Here is a 21,531-nt window from a genome sequence, read left to right as displayed (position 1 = left end):
ACTGGGTATTTAAGATTTAGAAGTATATATATTTATCTCGCTATAAAAATATAAAAAGCATCCCCTGTATTGCAAACATTGACCTGACCTTTGACAGATTTTCAATCACCTGTAGCTAAAAATATTTCCATATGTGATTTTAACCATAGTGTGGATAAGAAATCTTTCAAATGTTTATTTGGGCAAAATGTACATTTCCTACCAGAGTTCACTTGCATGTACTTTCATAAATATGAGTGACAAAAAGGTTATTTATTTATTGTATATATTTATTAAAATCATATTAACGATTATATCCGTGGGTCAGACAACAATACTGTTATATGTTTTATCAGTGTTTGAACAATTATCCTGACTATGAATTATGCACATTCACATTTACAGATTAATATGGAGATTTCAGGGTTTTTAGTCTAACTTCATTTAAAACAGTAAATAATTTAATTTAATTTAAAATGTATAAATAAGCCCCTTCGAGATCACACTACCATGCCATGACTCAGAGAATGATGGCTTCCCTGTTTGAGTCATGGTTCCTCTCAAAGTTTCTTCCTCATTTTTTTTCCTTGAACAGTTTATTGGTCTCTTGAATGTGTTTCCTGTGTCTTGTAAATTAGGATATTACCTCTTGATGTATAGTGTAAAGTTCTGAGCAAATATGTGACAATTACAATATTTTCAAAATCTTTTCACATTATTTTTAAAAGGAAAATAGATCCAGGTGTTATATGCATAGAACAAACTTAAATATGGCAATTGTCCTGTATTATTTATATGTCTGTGCTTACACATCAGCTGACTGAGGATCTGAAACTAAGTCAATCCACACTGACATAGCATGAGAAGTGTATTAAAAAATAACACATTCTGCTTGTAATTTTCACTGCCTTAGTGTTCTTAAGGAGCTGAAGTTAAAGAGAACTTTAAGACAAATTAAAACGTTTGAAGACTTGATCTCAGATGGTCAGGTATAAAATGTTTTTAAGCAAGAGGACTGTGAACCGGTCCTGCTGGGTGGATATAACTCACTTGGAGGTTAAATGCTAAAAGATTTACTCCACAGATTTTAAGGCTTATACTATTTCCAGAGCAGGAATACTCACAGCTCATGGAGCGAACATAATGAATTTTAATCAAACTGGGGTATCTGTTTTTGTATTAAATTGGTGAAGGTTGTGATAGTCCCCACTGTAGAAAATGGAATGTAGGGAAAACTTTCATGCCCAGTTGTAGTGTCATTTGACATATTCTAAAGTAATATTTTCATATTATTAAAACTGCAATATGTTTTCCTTGACTGTTAAGTAATATCCTGCCCAAAGCATTACAGCTCCAATCTACTCTCAATTTAAAAGATGTTTTGCTTGGCAATTACATTCACTCTGTGTACTGATTGTCTTATTGCATTTTTTTTAACTCGGGCCAATATCCATTGGCCACACCACCACTCCCATTCCAGGGTCCAACATTGACCATATATACACATGCATCCATGTATATGTATATATACATACATACATATACTTCCCCTTATAATTCCCTTTCTATTCTTATTTTCTGTCAATTCATAATCCATAGAATTGTGGAAATCACAAAGTATACAACCCAAAATATTAATTAAAAGTAGGACATACTTGGACAAGCAGACAAATTCAAGACAGACAAAAATATTACAGACATAGACATACACTGACATTAATGAGCATTAAGAGCAGATATAGACAAACTTTAAAAATATGTACATATTTTTTTATTTTATGCATCAATTTCAAATTCAAAGCATGTTTGAATTAATTAATTAAAATAATATTTAAAAATAACTATACAGGGTCACATCTGTACAGAAAACCCAATGGCTGTTTTGAAGCTATAGAGTTTGGAATACTGAACATTAATAATTCTTTGCACTGAGTTGGTCAAACAAATAATTATTTTCCTATGCCAAGTTTGCAGTTTATACAGCCGTACATGCTATAACCTGTGTAAACTGTTGAATATTTTTTCCCTGCAAATTTTAGTCTCAGATAAAACAAAATTCTGAATAAAAAAGCCACATAGGCAAGATCAAATAAAACATAATAAATATCACATTTGATGCAATTTTCTTAAATGCAGGATATTGCTCAATTACTCTTACTTTAAAAGACTTCTAATGAGAACATAGAATCTGGATCCAAACCTCAGGCCACTGTTTATGAGAAGTTTGATGTGATCTTATCATGTTTGCTCTTCAAGTTTGCTCTTGCTGCTGTGGTTTCTTTTCACAGTTCAAATACACACATAGGTATGTGGGCTGGCTATGTGAAATTGTTCACAAGGAGTATGTGACTGTGTATATGTGTGAGACCAAGTGGACCAAGTGAAACCTTTTCCTGGATGAAGTGGTTACATGATGTCATTCATTTGTTTCATTGGATGGACAAAGGTTTCCTTTCATTCAGCAGAGGACCACTCATCAAACCATCTACCTGCCCTTGAACCATATCAAATCAAATCAGACTTATTTGTATATCACTGTTTTTTTTTTACAACTGATTTTGTCACAATAAAAAACCCAGGTGAGCAAGCCATTGGCAAGGAAAACTCCCTTGGAGCTAAGGATGAAACCTTGGGAGGAACCAAGACTCACAAGGGGGGACCTATCCCAGACATTCCAAGCTGCAAAAAATAATTTCAGGGAGGTACCCCCAGACTCAGACCCAGACCCTGACCCCAACCCTATACACCCCAACCATCGTCATCAAACTTGCGAGCGAAGGGATAACAGCACTAGCGTCTCAGTTTACTATAATTTCCTGGACCCCTGGATCTGTCACCTTTATCTAAGGGGGAACATCAACTCCCGAAATCTAAACTGAACGAGTTTCAGCTGAGATTTGAAGATTGCAACTAGGTGCAAATCTTTTTCTAGAAGATCATTTCAGAGTTGGGGACTTTATAAGAAAAGGCTCTTCCCCAGTTGAATCTTTTTGCATTCTGGGAACAATTAAAAAGGAAGCACTCTGTGGCTTGTAATAGGAAGTAAGATCTTGTAGGTATTCAGGAGTGAGCCCATACAGGGTTTTATACGTCAATAAAAGAATTTTGTAATCGATACAGAATTCAACAGTCAGCCAATGAAGTGATGACAGAACCGGACTAATATGATCAAATTTTCTAGTTTTAGTGAAGACCTTGGCTGCACCATTTTGAACTAGTTGAAGTTTACTTAAATTTATTTATTTAATCAATTTAAATGTATTTCTTGTGTTTTTTGGACCCAGAAGGGAACATCTGTTTTATAACTGTTTAGAATGAAGAAGTTAGGCAACATCCAGCCTTTCACGTCTTTTACACAGTCATCTATTTTCTTTCACTTTTGTGTGTCATCAGGGTTTGTCTGAAATATAGAATTGTGAATCATCTGCGTAACAGTGATAGTTAATGTCATTGTTACTTATAACTGTGTCTAAAGGTAACATAATAATGGTCCTAAAATAGAGACTTATGGAATTCCAATTCTTACTTAAGTATAATTGGAAGATAAATTGTTTACTTTTATGAACTGATAATGTTCTGTTAAGTAACCACAATTCTGATACTGAACCACGATAGGACTCTCTCTGTGATTCCAATGTTTTCTAACCTTTCTAGGAGAATATTGTGGTCTATCCTATTGAAGACTGGACTGAGGCCAAGAAGATCATTTGTTATATTGATTAGAGCTGCCTCAAACCAATGATGTGGTCTGAATCAAGATTGGAATTTTTCATACATATAGCTCTTATGTAGATATGAACTAAGTTGTTGGGCCACAGCTTTTTCTAAGATCTTAAATATAAATGGTATAAATAGGCCTGTAATTAGACGACACGCTAGCATCAAGATTTGGTTTCTTGATCAGAGGTGTAATAACTGCTGGTCTAAAGGCTTTGGGTACATGGCCCAGGCTAAGGGACATGTTTACTACAGTAAAAAAAATGACTGATAATAACTGGTAGTACTGCTGGAATTGTGTGCAAGTTGCTTGGTTGATTGCCAGTTCCTCACTGTTTGATTTAAGGTATGGGTTTTATCATTGTACCATGGGGTAAGCGTTTTCTGTCTTATCTTTTTTATTTTAACTGGTGCCACATTTTCTAAAGAAGATCGACAGGTAGCTCCATTGGGTTTGATGGAGTGGTAACTGGGGTTGATAATTCTGGGAGGTTTTCTATAAATTGTAGGGCAGTAAATGATTTTATTAAATACCTTGTAGAATAGCAAGGGGCCATACATATATTATGGCTAAGACGTAGCTCATATGAAATTAGGTAATGGTCGGTGATTGCTGAGGTTTGCGGTAGGATATTAAGCTTACCTGTGTGAAGACCTAGTGTTACATTTTGGGTAATACCAACAGAGTCTAGGATTGAAGTAATTGCTTTTAGTGGATCTGCCTCCTCAAATTGTATATAAAAATCTCCTAAAATTATAACTTTATCATTGAACACAGCTAAGCTTGCAGTGAAATCACTAAATTCTTTAAAAATTCTGAGTATGGCCCTGGTGTTTTATAAATGTTAAATAATGAAAATGCATTATTTTGTGTGACTGGGTTTGTAATGATGATGAAAAGAACCTCAGAAGAAGTGAAGGTGTCACATTGTTTTGACTGATATCTAGGGTATTTCAGTAGATTACACATACTCCACCTCCTTTAATTCAGGGCAAAGACACAGTCTCAATTAAGTTTGACCTCGGCGATGCCTCAAGGCAGTTCGCAGACGGTCGGTTTAGCCTGTCTGTCTGCGGCCTGGTCCTGGCTCTGGATTGTCAGCAGCTGTTTGAACTACTCTGCTGACTAACTAAAACACTTTCTTGCTATGTTGCAAGAAAGTAATACAGGGGTGTCCACCATCCATACTTATAAGACCTGGCTTGTCCTTGAAATGTGCCCAAATTTATCTATAAACCCCACTTGGACATCCAGCAGTTTAGCAGCGGAAATCTGCTGTAGGCTTCAGCGTCGCGATGAACTGGGATGGGACCATAGCAAATTACGGCCTTGTCTGGGCCTGTTTAATCACCTCTCTAATATTATCCTTAGTACCTCAGACTGCTACATACAAATATCATTGTCCCATAAATGGATGACTCACCTAATACCTCTTATTAGCTAACAGTCTAATGTTGCCACTAATGTTTGGTGTTCTGGCTCCCTGTAAACAACTGTTACTGCTGGCATAGAGGTTTATATGCCTAGGTGTGTTTTTCTAGGGTTTTCTCCATGTATTTTAGTCCCCCCCTCAGCTTCTGAAAAACAAACAAAAACACGATGGAAATGGAGGGTATTTTGTGACAATATCATTATAATCAAATGAAAAAAATAAATAATTAATTAAAAGGAGAATTGTTTAATTAAACGTTTCATTAAATAATAAAAAAATTGAAATACAAGCTTAAATAATTGTATGTTATTTATTTTTAATTGTGAATGTAAAATTGTGCATTTTAAATATTTTTTAATACATTAATTAATTAATTGTCTGTAACCGTTTATCCAGTTCAGGGTCGCAGTGGGTCCAGAGCCTACCAGGAATCATTGGGCGCAAGGCAGGGACACACCATGGAGGAGGCGCCAGTCCTTCACAGGGTGACACACACACACACACACACACACATTCACTCACACACTCACAGCTATGGATACTTGAGTTGCCAATCCATCTACCAACGTGTGTTTTTTGAATGTGGGTGGAATCCGGAGCACCTGGAGGAAACCTTCGCGGACATACACCCTCACAGAGAGTCACCCAGAGTGGCACTCGAACCCACAACCGCCAGGTCCCTATCAATTATCATTAGTAGACGGAAATATGAATCTATCCTACGTGATCAATCTGACTCGTCTTACCATGCAATCTAGCCAATCAATATGAATTAATTGGAATTAGGCCCAATTTATTTATGTCATGGTGCAAGGCTGCAAGTTGCATGAAATAATAAACAGTTAAATAATTAATTAAATGATACATTTGTAAATATTTTTATTTATTGAATTAATTTAATTTAATTATTTAATAAAACATTGAATTAATTATTTCTCCCTTTAATTAATTATTTCTTTATTCATTTTATTATGTAATATTGTCACAAAAATTCCTCCATATATGGAAGTTGGTTTTGTTATTGAATCTTGTCCATAGGTGTGAGTGTGTGAGAGTGACTGCGTAAATGTGTGCCCTGTAATGGACGGGCACCGCATTCAGGATGACTGCCTTGCCCCCAGTGATACGTAGGCTCCCGACCCTGAACTACATGAAGCGGCTACAGAAAAATAACGAATGAACAAATGGATGTCCCTGCTGTGTCTGTGTGCTCTGTCGGTGCACTAGAAGGCGCTGTAGTGAGCTGAAAGTGGACGGTCGGGTTCAGAGTTGAGGCGCTGAATGAATGAAGAATGTAGCTGAAGCACGATGGCGAAGACTAACGTTACACCTATAAATGCTCCGAAGTTTGACTGTCCCTCATGGTAAGAAACTCCACATTAATACTACTTCTGGTTCAGGATTTGACTCCACTCTGTACTGAAAGGTTAGGGAGTCATATGGAGAGATTTATTCGCTGGTTTGTCGAAGTGCTATTTTAGCTGGTTTGCTAACCAGCCTAAACAAGTGTTTACAAATTTAACGTACTCCTTTAGAGGCAGGCTGTTGCTCACAAAGAATGTTTCGTGTCCATGCTGCAAACACGACTTTACCATTCGAAGTCAATGTACCACTAGCTAAAGGTTATGTAGCAAGCAGTCTGAGTTAAGTTAGCTATCACTAGTTGTGCTGGTCGAGGTCGGTTCTGAAGAGTTTAAGGACACACAAAGGAGACGAAAACGCAGTATTATGTAGGATTTAAAGCTTTGCTATACACAGCTATTGCGCATCAAAAGGGTTTATTTGAGCGTAATGTAAGTGGTTTTTTTTTAGCTGTGTGTAATGTATCGGACAGTAAAGGCTACCAATTGAGGCTAATTTTTGATGCTACTGCAGAAAATCGGTTTGGGTTAAAGGAACACTAGGTGATTTCATTGGTTTTCCTAAAGAGTATTAATGAACTGCAAAATATGAAGAACATGACTTGATTACGCTGCTGAAATAACATTTCATCACAGTTGCATATTGTTTTTGAGAAATCCATTTTTGTAAAACTGCCCATAGCTTATTTGTGTTTACCTTGACCACCAGTCAGTGATTGTTTCTGACTATGCGCCATTGTTTTCTTGCTTCACATCATTCTCCACTGCCCAAGTTCAATTTTGGTATCTTAAACAGCACTAAAATTAGAAAAGGTGTAGTTCTAGATCCAGCCCAGACTATGAGGACGCATGTTCATGGCCCTGCATTGACACTGAGAACAGCTGTGGCTCCATCATTCAGTGTGTAGGTTTTGTGAATCATTTTATTTGTTTATACACATTTTTCTATTTCTGATTGAACATATATTTTTATGATTTTTTAAAATTATATATATATATATATATATAAATTCTTAATGGGTTTTTTCTTTTGAATTATTCATTTATTTTTCTTATTGGGATATCTGGTCCTCCATAGATGCTGCTGCAGGAATCATTCATTCATTGTCTGTAACCGTTTATCCAGTTCAGGGTCGCGTTGGGTCCAGAGCCTACCCGGAATCATTAGGGGCAAGGCAGGAACACACCCTGGAGAGAGAGGAGCCTTCACAGGGAGATGTATATGAATGTATATAAATAATGATCCATATAAAACCGATACATTTTATTAATTTAGTTGAAGCGCAATCTGTAATGCTGACACGAAGCATTTGGAATAGGAACAGCAACACATTCAAAACAGTGGAGAGAGCTCAAGCAGGTTGCCAGTTTGAGGAAAACTGAATATACATGAATGAGCACAAGATGAATTTTAAAACGTTGAACCATATTGGCTAAAAAAAAAACGTGCCATAATCAACCTTTTATAGAGAAAAGTGTTCAAAAATCTACCTATGCTACAGAAAGGCAAAAAATTGAGTGTCTGCCATTTTCCCTGCATTTACAATCCTTTACTGTCTAAATTTATCTTAAATATTTAGAGAAGACAAGGCAGGTTATCTTACTTATCGAGTTACCCGTCATAATGAATGTCATTTAGGAGGCAGATGTTTGGTTCTTATTTAAAATGTTCATATCCTCTCTATTGTTCCAGGTAACCATTTAAAACCCACAAACCTATTGTACATCAAGTGACTCTCTCTACTTCTCTCTAGGCAGAAATTGAACTATCATAGTTTTTCCTGCAACATTGCTGTCCACATTAAACTGTTTGACTAGATGAGTCTGGTGCTGTTGTTTTTCTCTACAACCATAAATATCACTAAAATATCTACTCACCATAGTGAAACTTGTATATTGGTGTTATCCCACCATCAACCATAATTTCCTTAAAACAGACAAACTATGGTATTTATACCTTTCAGTCATGTTGCTATTCACCACCTTAGTATAAAACACACAAAACACAGTCCTTACAGCTTTAAGTCACGTTGCTATTCACCTTCACAGTCCTTACACTTTCCAACCATCGTTGTTCCTCTCTATATAAAACACAATCTATGGGTTTACACCATTATTCTGGGCATCTGTACTTTTTATAATTTTTTCAGAAATGACGTAATGTTACCTGTTCAAGAGAAAGTTTGCCACCTCTTTGTCAATCTTGTAGTCTTGCTGCTTGTAAGCTGCCTCCAACTTTCAACCAAATAGCCAGTATTTCCTCTCATTTCATTCTGTCCCAAATCACGGAGGTTTCTAGAGGGCTGCTGAGGCTTTTTAGGTCCAGTCAAACCTAACATTAGTTTGCGTGATTATTTCATAGCTGCAAGATGCTATGTTTGTGTAAACTATTGCGTGTACCTGGCAACCAAGTGGGTTTAGCCTGTAATTGGACAGGCTGAAACATCAAGAAGGCTGCTCTGGAATGGACCTCGTCACAGAAAATATACTGGCCTCTCACAGAGACAACCGTGCCTTAACTTAATTTCTGATCACATACCCTTGACATTTTATGATACATACATACATTTTTCTTTTCTGCTTTTCCATTTCAGGGTCGCGGACATTTTATGATTCAGTACAATAAATATATTACAGATTAGTATTGAATGGTATACCGATACTAGAAAAGCTCCTTAATACTTTGTTGTTAAAAATGGTACAATACCCCATACAATTTGTACCAGTACTTTTAAGGAGTGTTTAAAATAAGAGTGATATTTCCAGTGAGTGTGCGCCTGCAGCGCTTTGCCTCTTCTCCCGCCCTTAATGATTTTGCTGATAGTTTTAGCAACCTTTCTAGTGAGTTATTTAAAAAGCAAAAAACCTGACTAGCACCAGTGACTTTCTGTACAAACCTTTTTTATAGTACATACCTACGTTTTATATAAGATAATTGCCAGTAGCAAAATGCGTTAGAACACCGGGACTGACCGTGGGCAGGAGAGACAGCTCTCTCATTGCGGCTTCTCTGTCCCTGGAGATGGAGCTCCAGGAGACACAGCTCCCTCAATGTGGCTCGTCTGCTCCAGAGACGTAGCAGCACAGTTGGTCCACGCGTCAGCTCTCACAGAACTATGATTTTGCCAACTGCCCTCGACTTGTAAAGAAAGTATATTACTTTTCCTGATGTTTTAGGGTTTTTTTTAATCGAAATTCTGAATATTGGGATTGTGACAACACTATTACAGATGGTTACTTTAAAGCATGGACACTGCAACAGTCAAATGCTGTTTTGTGTAGATTGAATTTTGATATTTGTTTTAGGGCTGGTAAGCCTCCCCCAGGACTCCATCTGGATGTGGTGAAAGGAGACAAGCTCGTTGAGGTAATACTTAAGTTAGAATAATTTAATCTGTACTTAAGTTTCATGAAACTTATTTGCTGTATAGTTTCTGTGTGTTGTTTCATTTTCTTAGAGGCCATAATAGTAATGCACTAGATACTAACCTGACTGTCTGCTGCCCAGTTGTTTTTTGTACTGGTGCACGAGTGGCTGTTGGGTCAAGAATGGTGCTATAGAGACAGGCCCTGAGATTTAAGCACCTAGTGCAAAGTCTTTCTTTCAGGTGTTATGACTCAGGGATACATTACATGTTTAAGCAGCAGTTTACTCTGTTTTAATTCATCAGTTGAGCAATGTTTCAATTACCATTTGAGCAATTGATATTAGAGTGAAACAGTTTTTTTTTGTGTAGATTAATAAAAAAAATGTTATTCTAATGTTAAAACTGTATACAATGGTACATATATATATTCACTTATTATATAATATGCCCCAAAACATACTGCCTGGTAAAATATAATTTTTTGTGCAGAAACTAATTATTGATGAAAAGAAGTATTACTTGTTTGGGAGGAATCCAGATATTTGTGACTTCACTATTGATCATCAATCATGTTCTCGAGTCCATGCTGCCCTAGTCTACCACAAACATTTGAAGAGGCTTTTTCTGATTGACCTTAACAGTAGTAAGTCTTTCTACGCTGAAGAAGAAAATACCAAATTCAAGCATGCCATATCTCTGTAGAGAATTAAAAAGGTGCTATACTACAACTTTTGTGTACCCACCCAATAGCGCATGGTACCTTCCTTGGACACATTCGTTTGGAGCCACACAAGCCTCAGCAGGTTCCTATTGACTCCACTGTTTCTTTTGGGGCCTCCACACGTTTCTATACAATTCGTGAGAAACCCCAGAGTCAGACTAATGTGGGGACAGGGGAAAAAGCTGGAGATGACGAAGAACTGAAGGGACTTCTGGGCCTTCCTGAAGAGGAGACAGAGCTTGAGGTGTGTGGATTTTATTGTTTTACTTTTTCCAACTTTATTTTAAATATTTGCTTCTACTTATTTAACAAGTTTAAGAGTGAGCATTAAAATCCCAGCTATAGAAGTGCTTTCCTGATTTGTGTAAATGTGTGTTTTCGTTTCTCTCTGGACCATGGAAGAACCTCACAGAGTTCAACACTGCACACAACAAACGGATATCTGTTCTGAATATAGAGGAAGGCAATCTGGATATCCCGAGGCCCAAGAGAAAAAGGAAAAGTTCTAGAGTGAGCTTTAATGAAGATGATGAGATTATCAACCCAGGTAAACATAAGTGCCTTACAAATATAAAAATGTTTACCTCTTATTGCCAGTGTGTGGAATTAAAAACCAAAAACCCACTATATATTTGATTGACCCTTACAGAGGATATTGACCCCTCTGTTGGACGCTTTAGGAACATGGTGCAGACTGCTGTGGTTCCTATGAAGGTAGTTTATTTTTTCTAGCACCATATTTTACTTATCTATTCACTTGCATTAAATTCATGACATGTTTTTTCTTTCACTAACAGAAGAAGAAAACTGAGAGTGGTAATATTTTGGGAGTAGAGGACTCTGTCATGCGACATTCACACAGTTTTGCCTTGAGAGGAGGGCTGTATGGAGACCTCCCACCCACAAGCCATGAGGGTCATCTGACAGGAGCACCAGGTGGAGCCACTCTCTTGGGGGGACTCCCACTTCCAAACCCTGCTCCAGAGGTAGACTTGGCCCCAGAGCCACCTCTGCCACCAATTACCCTCAATCCCACTCCTGTAACAGGCCCCTACATTCCAGAGGGCCTGAGTGAGCCCCGCAAAAAGAAATACGCCAAAGAGGCATGGCCTGGCAAAAAGCCAACACCATCTTTACTTCTCTAGCTGCCAACATTTGTGGAGATATCAAGGACTTTATGGATGTGCTGTGATTTTTACATATTTTTTTCTTCTATATCAGTGTGTTACAAGACATTCCAGTAAAGATGACCTATTCTTTGGACAAATTATTTTTAAATATTTAAATGTCCCATTGGAGTTTAGGAACCGAGGAAGCTAGTGACAAATAGCAGTTTTTATTGCAGTGCCATCGTCCCCGGCGCCTGATCAGGATAAGGACAGTTGCTGGTGATTTTATGCACGCACATTACAGCTACATATTTCTAATAGAAGGCAGTTATTTTGGACAACATATATGATTTGGTCATACAGTGGTTGTGATACTTGACTTCAGTCACAAGATGGCAGTAGATTTATAGGAGTAAGATTCTTAGACACTGCATAGTGTGCCATATATTTTCCCACTATTGAATATGTTTAAAAAAAATGAAAAAGAATAAACATTTCATATAAAAATTTTTGGAAATTTACAGAACGATTCTTTGTAGTATGCAGATTTGTTTTTGTACTATGAAATACACTGACAATAAACCATCAGTTTTATTTTGTATACACCTTTTTTGGATCAGTAATAAATTGAGTAACTAATCATAGTTGATCTAGAAACCATGTACAAACTCTTACAGCAGTGCTGCCTCATCGCAGACATTGGTCCCATTGGTCTTATTCTATACACATTGATTAATAAACAACCGAAGGTTTTAAACTGCATACAAAAGAAAAGACACGGCTGTCTGAAAATGTCTCTCGTATTCCATTAATGATTGACTTGCTTGACCTCACCGCTAGTTTATGCCCAATATGAAACACCCAAGAGTTGTGTAATATACCCTAAGAATTGTTTACTGACTCTTTTACGTTGTACCAGTGTTGGTGCATAAAAACGAATAAACAAGGTTGTTAGAAGTATGTGCTCTCTGGATAAAAATACAGCAAGTACAGAGAGAAAATCTTATTAAAAATTCTTGGTTCATGTAAGACGTAATACTTGTCATCAACATAAGTGCTTTTTTTATATATAATTTTGCTATGTAATACTACTATCATACTTATGTCCTTCTCAATAATAACGTTTAAAAGAACGATTAAACCCAACTAATATTAAATTACACATTTAAAATTCCAGCTCATTTGTTTAAACCTCCAATATATTTTTACAGTTATACAACAAAAATCAGCCAAACTAGTACTACAACAAAGCCAAGATATAAAGAAACCCATTCTACAACATGAAACAACTCTAATATAGAACAAACAATTGAGCTTGTTTTCTCACAATTACTGACTGTGGCTTCTCTTTAAATATTATTTTTCTACTAATCTGATCTTGATGTGTATTCCATTAATGGACCTGAGTACTAACCGAGGGAGCATCTTTGGGGGTTGATCTGGGTCGTTGATGAGAATGTACTTCCTCAACGTCAGTGCCACTACTACTTTCATCTCATTCATAGCAAAGTTCTGTCCAATGCAGTTCCTAGAGAAAATACAGAGAATAATGTGAATAAAGAAAGTAGATTGGGGAGGAATAAATAAGAATTTAGTAACCAAAAGGACTTTCTATGCAACTGAATTTGTCCGCACCAAAGTAAAATGTTACTTACTAAGATTTTATATCAAAACATTTTTATCAAATGGTATTATACCAATTAAATGCCATGTCACCAGCTCTATTTTGTCCTGCTAAGCACTGTCACAGAATGAGGGCATATGCACAAATTCTCCAAACTTCATCCAGATAATAGAGCAGTGCTTTTTCCGTGTGAATGTTAAGTGAAATTCTGCCTGCCTCTTTACCAGGGTGTTTCTCAAATTGCCTCCATGTCCACAAACCTTGGTCCAGCAGAGAAGGGAACAAAAGCATGAGGTGATCTCTTGGCAGTATTCTCTGGCAAAAATCTTAGTGGGTCAAACACCTAGGGAAAGAATAACATTCACTATTGGACACAAATGTAAAAAAAAATAAGTAGAAGAGAAGGCAATGGAATTATTAAAAATAATAGAGACATTAATTTGAGTTTTAAAAGATAAGTTCATACATTTGGATTCTCCCAAACTGTGGCATTCCTGTGGATTCCATAAACACTGGTACCAACAAGACAACCTATAAGGGGAAAAAAGGGCAGACCAGCTTTGTTTCTTTTTATTTTATTATTGCATGTAAACAGTAACAGAAAACTCAACCGGGTTGTTTGATGTTTCAACAGACTGGATCAGAGAGACAATATTAAAATATACAGTTAACCCTGTGAGGACTTGTTGCTTAGTAAAATTCCATTTTAAAAAGTTGCCTTATAGGTCAGCAGGACAGAATTATCTTCAAGGATGTGAAAAAATGATATCATAAATCTTAACAATAAATTTAACAATACATTATATTTTCAGTAAAACCCCCTTTTCCTATCTGTCTCTGAAAAAAGTTGACTCAGCCAAATGTAAGTGCTCCTTAGTGGAGAAGTGCAATAACACACTCATACAGACCTCATTAGAACAGGCCTGCTGAACACTCACTATCCAATTCCAAACGGCATCTAAAAGAAACATCATCACAAGGACTGATTGTTCCCATTTGTAATGGGAAGCATTTGGCTGGAGTGTTGTCAAGCTCTGGACCAGACGAACTGCTTTTTTCTGAAGTCATGAATGACACTTCACAATATGGCAGTCTGAGGGATGAATCTGAATATGGCCGATGTTGAATGCTATCAGCCAAATTTGTTTTAACAGAACAATGGTATGGGGTCTTTTTCCATGGTTTGAACTAGGTTTTGTAGTTTCAGAGAAGCATAAAATTACTTATTAATGATTGGTGTTCAACTAACTCAATAGCAACATGCAAAGTGCTTCCAATAGCTATGGGCCTTTTGAAATTCCATCCATTTGGTTATAGTAGTTTATAGGTAGAGTACCTGAGAAGAGAACGCTTACCCTCAGGCACTGTCCTTCCATCAAAAAATGTCATGGGTTTAGTCAGCTTCCGTGCCATTCCTGGTACAGGAGGATACAGACGTAAGGATTCTTTAATACACATTGTGGTGTATGGTATTCTATTGAGGTCCTCCCTGAAATAGAGGATTAGAATATCAAAGAGGCACACAGAGAGGGATATAGGCAAACATTGGAAATAACAGTCATCATAGCCAACATCGATAACTATAGGGACTGCACCAGTGTAATTGTCCACAACAGCCCACAAATTCAGATGAATGGAATTGAGGTGTCTGGTTTGTAATGACACTAGTATGTTAAGATGATATGCTGATCTAAGTAAACTGCTTGGCATATAACTACAAACCAGCAATATATATATATATATATATATATATATATTGTATTTTAATTTCTGTAACATGCAATTAATAATACTAATATAATAGTATTAAAATAAAAGTACCAGTCTATTCTGTCCTTTCCCCCTAGGACTTGTATGATCTCCTCTCTGCACTTGTCCTGGTGTTCAGGGTTGCTGGCCAAAGAGTACATGATCCAGGCAAGGCCACTGGCTGTGGTGTCATGCCCCTCAAACATGAAAGTGTCCACTTCCGCTCGAATGTCTTCATCTGACAGACCCTGCTGCTGCTCATCCTGTAAATGGAAATTAATATGGCTCCCGGTTTACTACACATTTTTTAATAGGTCCCTGCTAATCTCGAGGTAAATATATATATTTCACCAGAAACTACTGAGCAAGGTTCTGTAAATAGTGTCCTGTATTACTAACAGTAGCTTTTTAACATTAGTACTGATACACTAAATGTTGTGATGGTGAAAGGAAAAATAGTGAGTTTAACCTACTCGAGCATGGAGAAGAATATCGAGGAAGTCTAAATTTCTCTTCCTTTGAGAAATGTCTTGATCTTTTTCATTAGCTAAAGCTTTTTTCCTTTTTTTCACGACTTCCTCTGTAAACAAAACAATGCTTATGTTAAATTGATAGTAAAACTGACTCCACTTATATAGGGTGACCAGATCTGATATGGTGAAAAAGAGGACTCGTCTCTGGGGGGGGGAGTCGGGGTGGACAACTACTAACGTGCAGACTGACCAATTAAATGTTTACAGAGAATGTTTTCGACCAATAACGGTAGCGCTACAGTCAGACCGTCCAATCAGAAGATTTTAGGCTACTTCACCACGCCCCCTTCTCACTCAAGCGAACCAATCGGAGTAGGGGAGGGTGGGACTAGTTTGTGAACGAAGCGCTTCTCGAAGTTCTATGTAAGCTCTAGAAAAACAAAATCCCGGACGTTTGTGAAATTCCGCCCGGACATTTTTTTAAGTCTAAAAAAGAGGACATGTCTGGGTAAGAGAGGACGTCTGGTCACCCTACACTTATATTTATGCAATTGGCTGACACTCTTACCCACAGCAACTGAAATTAAGCAGTCAATGTGGCATTAGGATTTTTGCCTAAGGACTAATGTTGATGTAGCATCACAAATAATACATACCACAGACACCAACAACTTGTAATAAGTCGGTGCTTGTCCTTGAAATGCATAAATGTAATATTCTAATTTCAGAGAGCTTTATTGGCAGCTTTAGTAAAGTCTACTTTGGTCATGTTTCTCTTTACTGAGATTGATTGCATTTAATCATACCTGTATGTTTGTGTGCAATATTGCATGCTCTTCTATATTTGTAGCCATGTGGACTGAGGTGAAAAATTAGATCACTGTGATATGGAAAGAATCGAAACCGGAGGTTCACCAGGTCACACAGCTCATACACTGCTTTTATATAAGTGTTGGTGCCGCTGAAATGAAAATAGCATATAATAACATATAAACATGACTGTAATAAATTTTGGCTTGAGGTTTTTTTTTTATTTGTTTTGCTTTATATTTATGTATTAATTTTAACGCACCTTTCTGTTTGACAGTTGCTGTTACAGCTGAAGGCACACTTCATTATGCTATCCAGTGTCATCAGACTTACATGTTGAAAAAGCTCAAAGGACTCCTCTGTTTTTGCATATGCTTCCCACTTGTCCTTTGAGGAATAGAAAGATCCTCATCAAAACACATGCTGGTTGCATAAGTCCACGTTAAAGATTAACTAAGAGTTACAGATTCATGCGAGATAATAAACTCACCAACATAATTTTGGCAGAATCTGCAATTAGTTTCACATAAGGCTTCAAGATATCATAATGGAAGCCAGGAGTGAGGAGACGTCTGTGACGAAACCATCGCTGTCCTGCAGACACAAGCAAACCATCCCCTGCAAAGACAATCAAACACACACTTGGGTTAACTGCTCTTATTTATTGTCAGTCCTAGAAGATCAATGTTCAGAGCAGAGGACATTGCTTTACATTGCTCAAACTGGCACTTAAAAGCTGACCTGAATCATATGTGTTTGAGCAGGGATATCACTACACTATGCTCAAAACCGTTCATTCAGAACTGGGAGAAGATAATTTTTAAGAAAGTAGGTTTTACCTTTATGATGATGAACTTAGACCTACATAATAATTTACAAATTTGTCATTCATTCATTCATTGTCTGTAACCACCAGCGGCGTTGCTCTAAGACTGCAAGGGAAGCTCAGCTTCCCCTAAAATGTAAAAAATAAGTGATCAAATATATACTGTTGTGTGTACATGTCATTGAATAAATATGCACTACAACGCGCTCAACTTTTATTCAGAATCAGCTTCTTATCACTGGTAAAGACGCGGCTTTCCTCTCAATCATTCCCGCAGCTTCACAGTGCTTTAAAAGAAGCAGCTAAGTGCAGCGAAACAAGACGAGTCATTGGATAAATGCTGGGCTTTGTCCCGCCCATCGGACGCTCAGCGTCTCTGGGGGTCTATGGGGCAGTGGGCTGGCCTTGGCTGGCCCGGACGCTCAGCTTCTGCATGATGATTGGATGATCTGTCTGAGGCTGAATCCCTTTTTGATTGACAGCGAAATGAGCGAATCAGCGATCCTTTGGTGTAAAGATCCGTGAGAATTTACGTATAAATAAACCAACAGATTTTATGATGTAGGCCGAAATTGAGCTTCCCCTCCTTGAAAGACCACCCTCTGCCACTGGTAACCACTTAACCAGTTCAGGGTCGCAGTGGGTCCGGAGCCTACATGAAGTCACTGGGTGCCAGGCAGGGACACACCCTGGAGAGGGCGCCAGTCCTTCCCAGGGCGACACACTCTCACACATTCACTCACACATATGGGCATTTTTGAGTCACCAATCCACCGACCAATGTGTGTTTTTGGACTGTGGGAGGAAATTTGAGCACCCGGAGGAAACTCATGCAGACACAGGGAGAACACACCAAACAGTCACCTGGAGCGGGCCTCGAACCCACAAGCTGTGTGACATTTGTCATAAAAGTTGTGTTTTCTTTGTACTTATGAAACCAAATGGTTAGCTGATGTATTCATTTGTATACTGTTACCTATCCAAGAGATGAGGAATCTATAGGCAAAATCATCTTTTGGCTCTGTAAAGCAAGAAAGCAAAACATTAGGTTCATCAAACTGTTATAAAATACACAATCATCTGACATAGTCAAATAGACCAAAGGGCACCTGTTGAGGCCAGAACAGTCTTCACATAAGCTGGATGATGAATATTTAAAAATGATATCGTTGGGCCAAACCACAGTGGGAAAGCAAAGGGATACTTCTCTCCCCATTTGGTTATCTTCTCCAAATCATTTCCATCCTGCAAAAACTGAAGTAGGAATTGGTCAGCATGGGTTTTTAGGTACAAAAAATGGCTTTCCATGGCTGTGTAAACCAAAGGCATCATCCAGTCCTCGTGCATACCTTATCTTGTAACATGCTATTTCAGTTATCTCTCTACAATGGGCTTTTATTGTGACCTAATCATTAAAATGCTAACAATAAGCCTACTCAGTGTTAGACCATGAGTCAAAAATGCAATTGCCTTGTTATTCTGAATACTGGCCAAACATGCCTTTGTTATAAGGCAATCATGCTCTCAGCAGATACCAACATTCATAATAAACATTTACAAAATGTAATTAAATAGTTCAGGGGCAGGGATATCACTACTGGTTCTTACACTTATATCCCTGCCAATTATTATTTTAAAGAGAATTTTATATTTACACGTGTTAGTGAAGGTTTTCTATGTCCATGCCAAAGTCCAAAAATTACATAGATTTATGTGTACAAACTCATAGCATTTCACTTAAATTTTCTTGCACAACTGGATGCAAACTTTTGGGCACATCGTGTCAAAATCTAAAAGAATACAGTTCATAATGTTATGCACAGTAATTTTGTTAAACGAAGATATTGGTAAAACATGGACTGTGCTCTGTGCAGATATCATGGCACGTTGTGTTTTATTTTTCCATCTCCCCAAATAAAAGTAAATCCTCATTCAAATGTTTAATATTTGACATATTTAAGCCTGTTTGTACTGTATACTGTGTTAAATTATACCCAACACAACATGCAATCTGAACCATCTGCATGCATATTTACGTGGTTTAAAGCACTCACTGTTGATTTATCACACTTGCCACTTAAACTACGCCCGTTACGTTTGAAAGCCTGTGAGCTTTTAAAGAGAATGTCGTGTAAATCGCGTAACGGTGTGGTAAAACTTACTTCACGGGCGTTTCCGAAAAGCCAGTTTGCAGGTGGACCTGGAAACTGCTCAAATGCACGCATGACTCTCTTTCTCTTCAGAATAACTCTAGTCAGCGCAATCGCAACGTAAATTATACACACGACACCGAAAATATAATAGAAGCGAAACGGAATGAGGTACAGCTTCGCTATATCCCTGAAATAATAGAAAACCTCCATGGCTCGCTGTTTTCCAGTTGTGACGTTGCCATGGACTGTGAATGAGAGCGAGAGACCGACCATGGGAAAGTGGGAAGGGCTCTTCCTACTGCTGAGGTAAAAGTCTGCTGTAGCTTGCCAGATAATTGTATCTTCCCAAGTAGCACACAACAGATGAGAGAAACAGGTCAACTGGCTACCGGCTAATGACTGAGAAACTTTAGGTCTCTGACCACAGTAGTTTAGTATGCTGGTGCATGGTGCATCTGTGGTTTAATTGAGAATGTGTTGTGCTCCCTCAGTAGGCCCAGTGCCTCAGCTACTGCTGAAAACAAAGGTGTGTTGTGAAAAATGAGTCCCATCAAATTATCTGCATTTTGCCATTGATTCCTGTTAAATGGCCAATATTAATTAATAAATAGATTAATAATAAAACATAAATGAAAACCAATCAAATATTTTAAATAAAAACTATGTCAACATTTCAAAAATTCTTGATCCCAAGCCAAACAGTTTATATGAAATGCTGAAATAGTGAAATAATCATATTTTTCACAGAGGCTGCATGTGTTTGCAGTCTGGTCATTCAGCCCTGATCTTTCACTTTCAATGTATTAAGCCCATGCTGCTTTAACTATGCAAAATACATGGTGCTAAATTAGAATACATGACCATATTTACATATCCAAAGAAAACATATATCTCAATTATTGTTTTCAAGTTTCAATTTTAATTATTTCCATCATTTGAACACATCAGTCTTTCACATAGTGTGAAATATTCATGGTAAATGGAGCAGTAGAAATGTTCCAAATTATTCATTCATTCATTATCTGTAAGTGCTTATCCAATTCAGGGTCACGGTGGGTCCAGAGCCTACCTGGAATCATTGGGTGTAAGGCAGGAACACACCCTGCAGGGGGCGCCAGTCCTTCACAGGGCAACACAGACACACATTCACTCACACACTCACACCTATGGACACTTTTGAGTCGCCAATCCACCTGCATTGTGTGTTTTTGGACTGTGTGAGGAAACCGGAGGAAACCCACGCGGACACGGGGAGAACACACCAACTCCTCACAGACAGTCACCCAGAGAGGGAATCGAACCCACAACCTCCAGGCCCCTGGAGCTGTGTGACTTATTCCAATAACTTGGAATAAAATCTTTTAACATTGACTTCCATTGAAAGTTAAGAAGGTTTTACTGTCTCCTGTAAAGGTACTATTTGGAGATACATGTTTTACTTTGGGCAGTGACAATATGTGAATTTTAAAGAAGTAGTAATGTCCTACATAAAAAATAAAACATCTTCTGGTATGTAAACTTTCACAAATAATGACAACTTACATAAACAAAATACAACATACACAATTTTCTATATTCTTTTAAAATGTTATCTGTCATCATATATAAAAACGGCAAAACAGTTGTACAGACAAATAACACTGTGGCCTATATAAAATTAACCTTTAGTTTTCTGAGGGAATCTGATTATTTTTGTGCATGGACAGGACTGACCAGTGTGTTTAGACTGAGGATAGATTTATGAGATTCACAATAAGATGCTCAGTTTTCTTGGTATCTCGCATTTTTGTTTCTGAAGACCCACCAGTTGTGAAAACTGATGTCTCATGTTGCCCTCCCCTTCTCAGAAACACCCATGCCGTTTTTGATGATGTGAAAAGTGAGGTGACTCACAGTCGGTACAAGCTTTACAAGAGTTACAATATAGCCCACTTAAGTGGTTTTTTTGCTGCTAAAGTGCAGAGACACTGACACTTTCATTTTGCTCTAAATGGGTCAAGAGCTGGAAAAAAATCATCACAACATAGGTAACTCCTTATATGAACAGGAACTGTCCACATAGTAGTAGTAGTAATAGTAGTTATTAAATAATATGTTGTAAAATATACTGGGTATTATCAAGGAAATGATTTTAAGCACCCTCCCTTCTTTCCATATCACCCCCAGTGGAAAATGTTGTAGTTTTTGAGACATTAAAAAGAATATAGT

At 37.5% G+C, this 21,531-nt stretch overlaps 2 protein-coding genes and 1 non-coding gene across 3 annotated transcripts; 2 read left to right on the top strand and 1 right to left on the bottom strand.

Moving 5' to 3' along the window:
- The first annotated feature begins 6,217 nt into the window (after window positions 1–6,217).
- ppp1r8b (protein phosphatase 1, regulatory subunit 8b) lies at window positions 6,218–12,324 on the top strand. Its single transcript, XM_066682639.1, has 7 exons — window positions 6,218–6,493; window positions 9,797–9,857; window positions 10,348–10,501; window positions 10,609–10,823; window positions 10,982–11,126; window positions 11,229–11,293; window positions 11,377–12,324. The coding sequence occupies exons 1-7, from the start codon at window positions 6,438–6,440 to the stop codon at window positions 11,722–11,724; spliced, it is 1,044 nt and encodes a 347-aa protein (XP_066538736.1). The 5' UTR covers window positions 6,218–6,437; the 3' UTR covers window positions 11,725–12,324.
- Window positions 9,963–10,122, top strand: LOC136709132 (small Cajal body-specific RNA 1). Its single transcript, XR_010804445.1, has one exon. It is a non-coding gene; the product is annotated as a small Cajal body-specific RNA 1 (non-coding RNA).
- cyp4t8 (cytochrome P450, family 4, subfamily T, polypeptide 8) lies at window positions 12,301–19,663 on the bottom strand. The gene is made up of 12 exons (XM_066682637.1): window positions 19,333–19,663; window positions 18,280–18,424; window positions 18,147–18,191; window positions 16,835–16,962; window positions 16,607–16,731; window positions 16,341–16,495; window positions 15,535–15,641; window positions 15,134–15,324; window positions 14,668–14,801; window positions 13,779–13,843; window positions 13,573–13,655; window positions 12,301–13,216 (listed from the first exon to the last, which is right to left on the bottom strand). Exons 1-12 carry the CDS (start codon window positions 19,594–19,596, stop codon window positions 13,045–13,047), a joined length of 1,614 nt encoding a protein of 537 aa, XP_066538734.1. The 5' UTR covers window positions 19,597–19,663; the 3' UTR covers window positions 12,301–13,044.
- Between the last annotated feature and the right edge of the window lie 1,868 nt (window positions 19,664–21,531).

Source organism: Hoplias malabaricus, chromosome 10 (assembly GCF_029633855.1).
Source record: "Hoplias malabaricus isolate fHopMal1 chromosome 10, fHopMal1.hap1, whole genome shotgun sequence".
NCBI classification, from domain to species: domain Eukaryota; kingdom Metazoa; phylum Chordata; class Actinopteri; order Characiformes; family Erythrinidae; genus Hoplias; species Hoplias malabaricus.
Note: the sequence above shows the minus strand (reverse complement) of the source record. Positions and strands in the feature narration are given on the sequence as shown.